At 38.4% G+C, this 13210-nt stretch overlaps 1 protein-coding gene across 5 annotated transcripts in view; it reads left to right on the top strand.

The window, feature by feature from the left end:
- Nucleotides 1–13210, top strand: part of celsr2 (cadherin, EGF LAG seven-pass G-type receptor 2) — a 363567-nt gene that overhangs the window by 247910 nt on the left and 102447 nt on the right. For all 5 annotated transcript variants that reach the window (XM_072278658.1, XM_072278655.1, XM_072278659.1 and 2 more), the window contains 3 exons: nt 3181–3338; nt 10278–10441; nt 11498–11623. In XM_072278658.1, the coding sequence (XP_072134759.1) occupies nt 3181–3338; nt 10278–10441; nt 11498–11623 (448 nt within the window). The remainder of the gene's footprint in view (nt 1–3180; nt 3339–10277; nt 10442–11497; nt 11624–13210) is intronic.

The raw sequence follows: 13210 nt of genomic DNA, 5'->3' as shown, positions 1-13210 counted from the left end.
CATTAAACATCAAACAACAGGCTAAAGTAAGTCCACAGTCCTGAGCCACTGAGGCGATCAAAACTTGCACGTGAGACCCAAGACGCCTGCACAATCCATCCACAGCAGCAAGAAAGACAGCATTCATATGCAGGCAGTTGGCACTGAACACCCGTTCCGTTTCCGCTCTTGTCATTTTTCAGCCCATTTTTCCCGCTGGTCCAGATCCCACTGCAAGCTTAGGTAGTCTACCTTGCTGTCCAGTGCACCCCCAATCTTTGGCGTCACCTACAAATTTGCTGATCCAGTTCACCACATTTTCATCCAGTTTGTTGATAAAGATGACAAACAACAGATTCAGCATCGATCCCTGCAGCATACCACCAGTCACAGGCCTCCAATCAGAAAAACGATCATCTACACCCACTCTCTGGCTTTTTCCGTGAAGCCAGTTTTTAAACCAATTTACCACCTCATCTTGAATGCCAAGCGATTGAAACTTTTGACCAGCCTGTCATAGAACATAGAAAACCTACAGCACAATACAGGCCCTTCGGCTCTCAATGTTGTGCCGAACATGTACTTACTTTAGAAATTAGCTAGGGTTACCCATAGCTCTCTATTTTTCTAAGCTCCATGAGTCTCTTAACAGACCCTATTGTATCTGCCTCCACCACCGTCACTGGCTGCCAATTCCACACACTCCCTGCTCTCCGCCTAAAAAACCTACCCTGACATCTCCTCTATGGCGACTTCTAAGCACCTTAAAACTGTGTCCTCTTGTGTTAGCCATTTCTGCCTTGGGAAAAAGCCACTGACTATCCACATGATCAATGCCTCTAATCATCTTATAACCTCCGTCAGACCACCTCTCATCCTCCGTCGCTCCAAGGAGAAAAGGCCAAGTTCATTTAACCTATTCTCATAAGCATGCTCCCTAATCCAGGTAACATCCTTGTAAATCTTCTCTGCGTCCTTTCTATAGTTTCCACATCCTTCCTGTAGTGACGTGACCAGAAATGAGCACAGTACTCCAAGTGGGGTCTGACCAGGGTCCTGTATAGCTGTAACATTACCTCTTGGCTCTTAAACTCAGTCCCACAGTTGATGAAAGCAAATACACCATAGGCCTTCTTAACCACAGAGTCAACCTGCGCAGAAGCTTTGAGTGTCCTATGGACTCAGACCCCAAGATCCCTCTGATCCTCCACACTGCCAAGAGTCTTATCATTAATACTATATTCTGCCATCATATTTGACCTACCAATATGAACCACCTCACACTTATCTGCAACATCTCATGCAGGATGTTGTCAAAAGCCTTGCTAAATTCCATGTAGACAATGTCCACTGCCTTGCCTTTATCAACTTTCCTGGTAACTTCTTCAAAAAACCTGTACAGCTGCAAAGAAAAACTTGTAGCGACATCACAGGCACGTAAAGATAGACAACACACAGAATATGAACTATTGATAAATTTTATGACAATGGAGAGAAACAAAAGGCAAAACAAGATATTGGTGTTTTAAAAAAAGACACAATCACCATTAGCAAGGCAAAAGCCACTCACTTTCAACATGTTAAGTATATTTAATTAGCTTATTTGATTTGTTGATTTTGTTGGCCCAAAGGGACGCATTCTCTTTTGTTCTTTTATTAATGCAAGAAAAATAGCCTCACTCGCACCAAGCCCATTAGTTAGATGTTTATCCATGCATTTTAAACCATCTTGAAATAACACAGCTGCTGAAAATTCAATACAATGGATTTCACTTAACTGGAACACATCGGGACCAGTACATTTTGGCCCAATTATTCAAAGTTTCATGGAAAAATTAAAAAAGTTATAAAAAAGACAAACTACCATTTAACTGAATGAAAAATTATGTATTTAAATGAAATACAGAATAAATTAGAACATTACCAATACTACTACAATACAATAAAACTTCATTAGTTCCTAATAATTTTCAGAGGAAGAACTCAGTGTATGCTGCTGTGTTCTTCTGATTGACTGTAAATGAACAAAATCTGCACAGACACCTAATGCAGATAAAGGACTGTCTTCATGGAATGCTTTTGCCGATTGCTTCCTCTGAATCTTCATTTTCATTGTAACTTTCAAGATTTTTGTCAATACCTTCAAATTTTTCATAGTGCCTAACTTGTTGAAGTAATGAAATTGTTTCCTTTTCACTCCTGGTTGTTTCTGGTATCTCCGAGCCTTAATGCTTGAAACCGCAGTGAGTAAAACAGGTCAGATTAGCCTTACTCTTTATTTCTCACCAACTATCAGTGACAAAAAAAATCACTACTCTCTGAACACAAACACACGCAACTGACACTATTTATAATCTGTTCAGAATAAGCACAGTGTAGTGTCTTAATGGCCACACAATTGCATATCACCGATGTTAGTTAGAAACTGGTCAGCAACAGTCTCCTGTCCTAATTTAGCGGCATGGTGTTCCAAATTCATGAAGGGAATCTGGCTATTTTCTCAATTAGCTTTTGTTCTTTAAAAGTTGTCCCAAATAAGCGGCTGCTCTTATTAATTGATGGCCGAATTAACCAGAATCCACTGTACTTCAAGAATGTCTGTAGAATAACATATTATTTGCAATAAATTAAGAACAAAATAGGAAATATTTTTTACTTCATTGTGCTGAAAGTGATGTACTACACTGTGGCAAAAGCTGTTAAGGTATGGGCTTATTCTCTTAATTTTGTGTGTAGTGAATTCCTAAATTTTAGATGCTGAAGAGAGAGAAAATTAAATGCATGTGGAACAAAAACCACATTGTTGGAATGGACTATGTCACAGGATTGTCAGCTCACCTACCCAACACAGTGGGGCAGCCAGGTTGTCAAAATGAACAAGATAAGCTAAATAAATAAATGATGCATGCCAAAATTCTCTCCCTTTACACGTGGATGAAAATGATGTTTTAGGATATGTAACATGACATTTTTATTGAAACTGAACATCTTGTCACTTAATCTGAAATATGGTTTACAGTTTTGCGAAGCAAACGGAAGAACTCTGCAAATGGGCAAACAAATTGTAGCAATTAGAAATTCATCCCAAAAGGCATTGCTGTGATTGATTACAATATTCAAACCCTATTATTATTATTCAAGAAAATCTCATCCGATAATTTGACAACAAATTACAAAATATGCTTATTCTTTTTTCAACAGCCATACATTGGGAAGTCTGGTGTTCCTCAAGGTCCGTCTGAACAGAAGGTTGCCGTAGTTACTGTCGATGACTGTGATACTTCAGTTGCATTGCGTTTTGGCAGGTTTATTGGGAACTATTCCTGTTCTGCTCAAGGAACTCAGTCAGGATCAAAGAAGTAAGTTCTAAATTAAAAGAATGATCCTTCAAGAATTTTTCACTTTGTTTTTATAGATCATGGTGATTTTCTCAATGATATTTTCAACTGTTATTGCTCAGTGATCAGCCCATCTGTGCAAAAAGTTCCAGCAGTAGCCAAATGCAACATTTACTGGCACCAATGGAGAAATAGCAAGAATCATGAAGTTTTGCAGAAATAGAGACTTAACACTTCTCTGTGTGCATGACAGTCATCAAGTACAGATCTGAACCAATCCTATTTTCCATCACTTGAAGATTGGCTACTGTGCCAATCTTAAATATTGTTTTAAAAGTTATGAGAGTGCCTTACTTTATCAGTGTTCTCACATACGAGCCACCTTCTGTCTGAACAATTATTCCTCATAGTTACTCTGAATCTGCTACTCTTTACTTTAAACCTATGCCCTCTGATTATAGAAACCTATGCAATGCAGTGCCGTTCATAATTTAGTTTACATCACTTAGGGTTTCCCTTCAGCCTTCTCAGTTCCAAGAAAATGAAGTTCATCTATGTAATGTCTTCTCAAAATTGAAGCACTGCATCCAAAGAAACATAGTGGCTAATCTCCTCCGCATGCTCCTTCTTCATTTTAATCAGATTCATCTTATAGTGTGGCAACCAGTACTGCATACGGGAGTCCAGATGTAGCCTGTGTAACGTTTCCTAGCCATATATCCTATACCCTGGCCAATGAAGGCATGTGTTTTTATGTCTTTTTAACCAACCTATGTTACTGCTTTCAAGGATACGTGGACATAGATTCCAAGGCCCCTTTGTTCCTCAATACTTCTTAGGATCTGACTATTCATTATATACAGTTGAGACCTACTATTCCTCCCAAAGTTCCTCTCCCCACAGTTTTTCTGGATTACATTCCGCTACATTCTCTTCCAATCTTACCAACTCTTCAATGTCATTCTATAGCCAAATCTGTCCCCTTGATTATCAATGATACCACAAATCTTCACATCAGTTGTGAACTAAGTAATAATATTTTCTACATTCAGATTGATAATAGATAAAACAAACAGCAATAGTCACTAAGGTATACCACTAGACACAAGTTGCTGATTGTAAAAATTGACTCTTAACCAACACTTTCTTCCTCCTTGTACCAAGCCAGAATCAAATCTAATTTGCCAAATTGTCTTGGGTGTTATGGACTCTTAATGTTTGGAACTCACCTCCACATGCTTTAATTCCATGTAGACTACACCATCCACACTGCTTTCATTGACAGATTTAGTTATACCTTTGAAAAATTGAATCAAAATAATCAAATAGATTCCTTTCTTAACAAAAGAAAAATGGTTTACTGACTCCATGGGTCAGGTAGCATCAGTGGAAGCAAAAGGAATGTCAACATTTTGGTTCAGCTTCTGAAGTCGTATTTGTCTTCCCCTAACAAAGCTATCCTTTCCTTGATTTATTCTTGCTTGTCCAATTCCAATTTACCCTGTCCCTTAGAATTATTACCTAATGTTTCCCTTCCACAGATGCTAGACTAAGAAGCTGATAATTACTGGGTTAACCCTGCTGGCCTTCTTGAGTAAAATACCAAATTTGCTGTTATCCAGTCATCTACTGCCTCTTCCATGACAACGATTTAAAAATATCTGTCAGAGCTCCAGCAAACTCTTCTATTATTCCCAAAATAGGCTAGGTTATATCTTATTAGACTGTGGGGTTTTATTAACCTTTAAGCCTCTTATGACTTCCAATATATTTTTCCTTTGATGTAGAACTGTTTCAAAATTCTTCACAGAGGCTGCAAGGCAAACAGATTGAAAACCAAACAGGAAAGGTGGGGGCAGGGTTTGCATAAAGAGTTTGATTTAAATAAAAAGGAAGGCTTTCTGGAATACTTTTTAAGGTGCACAAACTGTTGTGTATTTAATATTCCAGTGATATTCAAGTAATACTATAAATATATTGTATTTATTGTTTAAATAATTCATTACGGGTTAAGTGTAACAGTACATGAATGGCATACATAATCACACCACTATGTCATACATATGTGCTTCACTTAAAGGAAAAATGAAGTTAGGCTCACATCCCCTGTGAAAGAGTTACAAAACATAACATGCGGTATTTTTTTAATCAACAAGGTATTTTTAAAATAAGCTCAAGATGATTACCTACCTGTTGAGGTGCGCTGAGCCATTCAAGTTAAAAAAAAGTGCAGCAAGAAACTGTTGAGATAAAAAAAAACACAGCACGTGACGGGTGAGGTTGAGTTTTTTAAAAAATAGACTGAAAACAGGCAAATTCATAAACAATGAGTATGGTTTTGCTTGAAAGTTGGACTGCTCCAACCAAACCAGTTGAAATGAGCGTTGCTGATATCGTGAAGGTAATGCAGGAAAATTTAGAACGGAAATCATGGTTGATTGTAGAATACTTTGGGTTTCAAAAGTGAAATCAAAAGAGAGTCCTTATCAGCGTACATGGCTGAATTGGAGAGATTGTCTGAACATTGTCAGTTCAGTGAAAGGCTTAATGATGTACTGAGAGATCACTGAGTTTGTGGAATCTTACAAGAAAGCATTCAAAAACAGCTCAAAGCTGAAACATAACCTACATTTAAATGAGCAGTTGAAATAGCTGCATCAATGAAAACAGCAGGCAGAGACACGACTGAGTTGCAGTAAGGAATGAAAGTGAGCATGAATAAAATTGACACATCTAAACAGAAACTGGACTGGCCGAACAAATTGTGTTACATGTGTGACAGGGGCTAACATACACCAAACCAATGCAGGTTTAAGGGTAGAACTTGCAAAAAATGCAACAAAGTAGGACACATACAAAAAACATGTCAGGCAAACAAAAGGAAGGAGAAGAGATAAAGATAAAAAGTCAAGTTATAGTTTCAGAAAGAGCACTAATCTGCATGATGCTGTTGAAAAATCTTATAATGATGAGATTGACACAGAGCTGAGTAGCTTTGAGATTTACAATGTGAAAACTACCAAAAGACAAGCAATATGGCTTACAGCAGAAGTAAACAGCAAATTAATTAAAATAGAATTGGGCACTAGTTCGGCTATTTTAGTCATTCCATAAAATGTGTTTGAACAGCATTTCAGAGATTCTCAACTGAATCCTGCAGATATCCAACTAAGAACTTATACTAGAGGAAAGACATCTCCTCTGGGATTGACATTCAAAACAGTGAAATACACCAACCAACAAGCTTGTATGTGGTAAAAACAGGAGAGTCAGGATTGTGGTGATGTGATTGGCTGATACATCTACTACTTGATTGGATATCCATGCACAATTTGCATGCCCATTCCCTGCAATAGAGTTGATTGAAAGTGAATTAAGTAAGATACTAGATAATGCCACAACAGTGTTCAAGGATGGCATTGGAAAACTCAAGCAGATCAAGAGTAAAATAGTGCTAAATGAAAATGTCATACCCAAGTTGTACAAAGCCTGTCTAGTTCCTTATACCATCCGTGATAAAGTAGCCAGTGAGCAAGATCAGGTGGATGCTAAAGGAATTTTTTAAGGTTTCCATGGGCAATGGCATTGGTCCCACTAGGCAAGATGAATGGGTCTGTTTGGATATGAGGTGATTTTAAGGTCACCATCATCCCAGGACTGAATGTAGACCAATACCCTCTCCCCAGGATAGAGGATATCTTTGCAAACCTTTCTGAAAGAAGGCACTTCAGCAAAGTTGACTTAGCTGAGCCCTACCTACAGATGGAAATGGAAGAAGAGTCCAAAGTGTTTCTCACCTTAAGCACTCACAAAAGGCTTTATGGTTATAATAGGCTTATCTTTGAAGTAGCATTAACACCTGCATTCTGGCAACAAGTGATGAACAAGGTGCTACAAGGCTGCCCAGCTCTTCAGTGTAACCCAGGTGACATCACTGTTACTATAAGGATGCCAAGAAACATCTCCAAAATCTCAAGGCATTGTTAAAATATTAGAAGGTCATTGGCTCAGCGCATGATGCAACAGGTGTGAATTCTTTAAAACAAGCGTCATTTCCTGTGGTCACACTATTGATACACAGGGATCACAAAAGTGTGCTGTGAAATTCAAGCAGACGTGGATGTTTGAAGGCCCAAAGATGTGTCACAGTTATGATCCTTTTTAGGATTTGTCAATTACTATAATAGGTTCTCACCAAACTTGGCTACTGTGCTCCACCCCTTGAACTTGTTACTATAGTTCAGGAAGAAATGGCAATGGACGGGGTAGTGTGAGGTGACTTTCCAAAAGTAAAGGAAATGGTGACATCAGAGACTGTACTTACACGTGCTGAGCCACATCATCCAGTGAAGCTTGACACACACTGTTCAGGGTGCCAACACACCCAGAAGGAAGGTGTCCAGAGTCAACTCCAGTGCTGTCAGAACCACTTCCTGGAGATCCAGATTCAACCCCTACAGCCAACACGGAGGAAGTCTCAGAACCTGAGATTATTTCACAGCCACAAGACTCGCCTGTCAAATAGAGTGACCACTCCCTTCATCCGCCACCCCCCCCCCCCCCCCGGTCAGGAAAGACGTCATCCCACAAGAATAAGAAGTCCTTCACAGTAGTTAAATATTTAAGCCTGAATAGGACAATGTAAAATACGTGTATGTACATAGATGAATAGAGGGTAATACATTGCATATTTGAGTTGAGTTGCATTCTATTTTGAATTGGATTTTATAATTAGGCAGGGAGTAGTGTTTTGCAGTTAATATTTTATTGACATTTGAGTAGTATTGTATATTGTTTGATTCAGTATTTTTGTTTGTTTGATTCATTACAAGTTATATATAATAGCACGTGAATTGCATACATGCGTGCTTTGCTTCAAGTAAAAACAAAGTTAGACTCGCATCCCTGGCTCCCTTGTTTTCCTTTCAAATAATTTAATGTTTTGGAGTTAGAAAGCATAACACCCACCAAGAGCGAAGCAAAAATATGGAATGCGCAGGGGCATCCAGAGAAGAGGAATACACTTCATTTAGTTGCTAGCTCAAAGGATCAAGTTGGCTTTGAGGAAGAATAAAGGAAGAGAAGTTTAAATGTATAACATGGTGTGTCATTTTGATACCAATGATGACTATCTTCAACATTAACATGAAATCTAAGGAAAGTCCAGGCTCAGGTCTTCACAGGTAGACTTGTAACTTTAAACAATGCCATATAGTATTCACAATTCTACTGTATTGGAGTTGATGGTATGTTTAAGTGTATTGTAATTTCTAACAGCTGTATTAAGCAGTAACTGTTTATTTATATTCTTAATTATTTATTATTAAGCAGGACCAATTTATTTTTAATTCATTATTTACCACAAAAGCAAATGCCAGTAATATATCCTTTACCACAATGTTTCAGACACTTTGCATCATTTGTAATTTCTTTCCAAGTAATTTCAAACACAATTCATTTGGGTTTATTGCTAATCTCAATGTGTTTTGCTAAACTAGTTCACCCACATTTATCTTAGGGCAGGATAATTGGAAATTTTTGTTTTGACTAATCCCCTTGAGCCATGCTTAGGATAATTACTTTTCTTTTCTGACCATGATAGTAGATGTTCCCAGTTCGGCCTCTTCTACATCAGTGATATACGACGTAGATTATGGGATGGCTGTGTCGAGCACTTTCACTCCATCTCCCATAAAAATCAGAATTTTCTGGTGGCCACCCATTTCATTTTGACTTCTCATTCCCATTCCAGCCTTTCTACTGCCAGGATGAGGCCACACTCCAGTTGGGGGAACAACACCTCAAATTCTGTTTGGATAGCCTCCAACCTGATGACATGAACATTAATTTCTCTAGCTTCTGGTAATTTCTTTGCTCTTCCCCTTCTCACTTTTTTCCATTCCCCATTCTTATTTGCCTCTCACCCCTTCTCTTCTCTTCACCTGACCATCACCTCCTTTTGCAGCTTTTCCTCCTTTCTTATTTTCCAAGATCCTCTGTCCTCTCCGATCATATTCCTGCTTCAGTTCTTTACCTTTTCCACCTTTCACTTCCCAATTTCCTACTTAATCCCACTCCCCCACCCATGCACCTTCCCCCTCACCTGGTTTCACCTATCACCTGCCAGCTTGAGCTCCATCCCCTTCTCCTATATTCTTATTCTGACTTCTGCCCCCTTCCTTTCTAATCCTGATGAAGTCTCTTGGCCTGATCATCGACTGTTCATTCCCCTTCATTGAATTCCAAGTTCCTCCAGTGTTTTCTGTGCGTTTCTCAAAATTTAAAACATCTGCAAAATCCTTTCTGTTCATTATATATTTCCTCTGTTTGATTTCTTTCCTTGTCTCATTTCATTTTCTCCATTCCAAAGGCAAGTGATTCTATTACCTGAATGATTACATTAGCCAACTATGTGCATTGGCTACAAGCGTCAATTCAACTTGAAACAGCCATGCATCCACATTTTTCAACAAGGCTCATTGAACTTTAATTACCCGTCACTATTTTCACTTGCTATAACTTTGCGTGTAACGTCAGTAAAACCAAATGGTCTGTGTCTTCTTACTAACTAACAACAAGTACATCTGAAGCTCTTGGTCAGAATGCCAGTGCATTCGGAATGTCAGCACTTGCAAGTCTGAAACTTGCTGAAATCCTCTGAACTGTGAAAGACTTCTGCATTTGCCACAAACCTCCACCTGGTTAGTGAAGTGACTGCATTTGGTCTCCATGTTAAAGTGAATACCAGAAGTTGCTTGTAATGGAATTGTATAGATTTTTTTTTATGAATTAAACATTTCTAGAGAGTGATTTGTCTGTATTTGCCTTTGAATATTTATCATTGATTACGCTTGTTATGTTATTAGTCAAATTCAATAGTATTTGATTGAACTTGAAGGGCCTAATAACGTTAAGGGGAATAAGATAAAGACTACCATTGATTCTGTTTTTGCTTTTCAGGTCTCTGGATTTGACAGGCCCTCTACTCCTTGGTGGAGTTCCAAACCTGCCTGAAGACTTTCCACTTCAGAACCATGAATTTATGGGATGCATGAAGAACTTATTAATAGATAACCAGCAAATTGATATGGCCGATTTCATTGCAAATAATGGCACAGTATCAGGTAATAAGATAGTCCAAAGTAACTGGGTTGCCACACCCCATTTCAGAGGATTTGTTTATGTTGTCACAGCTCTTCCTCACTCCATTGCTTCCACCTTTTTACGATATCATTAAAACATGAGTAAAAGCTATTTATTTTTATCATCTTAGGGATTTTTAACCCTGATGCTCTTTCTGGGCTCTTATAGAGAAATGCAGCACATAAACAGGCCTTCAGCCGAACTCATCCATACTGACCAAGGTCAGTTGTCTACTTGAACTAGTCTTGCATTTGGCCCATCTCTCTCTAAGCCTTTTCTATTCTTGATGTATTTTAAACATCATAATTATACCGACATCTACTGCATCCTCTGGCAGCACATTCCATATACCGACCTCCTGCTATGTGGAGCACCTTATCCCTTTTGAGTCTTTCCCTTCTTAAACCAATGCCTTCTAGTTTTAGGCTACTCTACACTGAGAAAGAGATTATAATTATTCACATTATCAATGTCTTTCCTGATTTTCTAAACCTCTATCAGGTCTCCTCTCAGCCTCCTGCACTCGAGAGTTGAAAGACCCTGACTTTCCATGCATAGATCAAGCCCTCCAGTTACAGTGTCATCTCGTAAATCTTTTGTGTACCCTTCCCAGCTGCCCATCAACTTGGAAACCACTCTGCGTTTAATTAGTATACCATGAGGAGAAGACAATAGTTTCAAGAGGAATATACCAGTGAGAGGCATTAATCCATGGAAAATCAAGGGTTAATTTGGAAGGATTTTCTCTTCTGAGCAACTGTAAAGCCTTACAGAGGAGAAAAAAGAGTATATTTAAATAACAGCATAATGTCTTAAAAATAAATCAGCATGGGGATGTGTATGAATTAAGATGCAAATAAAGACAATTTCAATTATTTTAATGCTTTACTTTTAAAAGTAGAGAATATTTGTTTCCATTTGCTTCTTGTTCACCTTCAAAGAGCTGGATGAATTCTCAGCCTGAACTAGGGTTATACTCTCTTATACCATATACACATATCAGTTAAATGATCTGTGCAAAATTTCTCTCTCTGCAGGGTGCTCTGCCAAGTGGAATTTCTGTGATTCAAACACATGCAAGAATGGAGGAACTTGTGTGAACAGATGGGAGACCTTCAGTTGTGAGTGTCCCCTGGGCTTTGGAGGAAAGAATTGTGAGCAAGGTATGGATTTGCATGCACAAACAGGACACATTCTCTAAAGTTGTCACTTCAATTAAAAAGCAACTTGATCTCTTTTATTAGTTTCTCCATTAATCCCCCCCTTCTGTGAAAGTAGATCCACACGCTAACATTCATTGACATGTTCTCAACACAAACTAATTAAATATATAGATCAGGAAAAAGAATGGGAGGAGAACAGAACATTCAGCTGAGATACAGTAATGGAGTGCCACATACTGCACCATAGCATTTCTATTGTGCCTGTTAAAACACTCATTGTCCCAAAGTGCTTTTGAAGTCTGGTCACCGTTGAACATTATTCAACCACTTTGCACACAGCCAGGTACCTTAGACAATAAGTAGTTAATCTTTTGTATCATAATCTGGGGAAGGAATCTGTGCCCCTTTTCAAAATTATTCAGAGAGAGCAAATGGGACCTTGCACCCAAAGGACAACTCCTGTGACTGTGTGGCACTCCTTAAGTATTGCAGTGGAAGTGTCAGCTAAGACACTTGTTTTCTAATTCCTGGAGTGAGATTCAAACTCATAATCTGCTGACACAGAGAGAAAATGATTCTGAGTTTGTGACAGCTATCATTTCAAAGTTAGATTCTGAAGAAAAGAAGCAAATTTGTTTTCTTGATCATATACAAAGTGTAAATAGTGATTGATTTAAATGATTGAGCCATTTATGTTGACAAACGCTCTCAGCTTCTATTTTATAATGTGCTTTGAATGTAAAGCATGTGGATTTCAAGAGGAATCTGACAAAGTGCTGTTTCATAAATAAAATTCCTTTATGATATTAAAAGGAATGTGGGAACATGGGAAGAAGATGTCCTTAGAATAGAAATGGGATGATGGTTAATGGATAATCTTTGGATTTGAGGGCTATATAACATGGCTCCTAAGAGAAATCAATAAATGTTTCATGAGATTTATTGTCCAACACTGAGTGCAGAATGGAAGATGAGTCTGAAACAACTGATCCATTGCTTCTGTACTTGGACTTAAGTCACTTAGTGAATTTTTATTCACTTGAAATCAAGGTGCTGTTGGCCAAGTGACTGTCCCTGTGATATATTTGATTCAATGGTTCTTCAAAAGAATCTTATCAAGTGGTATACTTAAAAAGGAAATCAGGAGGGCTAAAAGAAGACATGAGGTTGCCTTGGCAGTCAAAGTGAAGGATAATCCAAAGGGTTTTTACAGGTATATTAAGAGTAAAAGGATTGTAAGGGATAAAATTGGTCCTCTTGAAGATCAGAGTGGTTGGCTATGTGCGGAACCAAAAGAAATGGGGGAGATCATAAATGGGTTTTTTTTGCATCTGTGTTTACTAAGGAAACTAGCATGAAGTCTATGGAATTAAGGGAAACAAGTAGTGAGATTATGGAAGCTGTACAGATTGAAAAGGAGGAGGTGCTTGCTATCTTGAGGCAAATTAAAGTGGATAAATCCCCAGGACCTGACAGGGTATTCCCTCAGACCTTGAAAGAGACTAGTGTTGAAACTGCAGGGGGCCCTGGCAGATATATTTAAAATGTCGGTGTCTATGGGTGAGGTGCCGGAGGATTGGAGAATGG

Source organism: Mobula birostris, chromosome 14, assembly GCF_030028105.1.
Source record: "Mobula birostris isolate sMobBir1 chromosome 14, sMobBir1.hap1, whole genome shotgun sequence".
Classification (NCBI taxonomy): domain Eukaryota; kingdom Metazoa; phylum Chordata; class Chondrichthyes; order Myliobatiformes; family Myliobatidae; genus Mobula; species Mobula birostris.
This window is presented reverse-complemented; position numbering and strand designations above follow the sequence as displayed.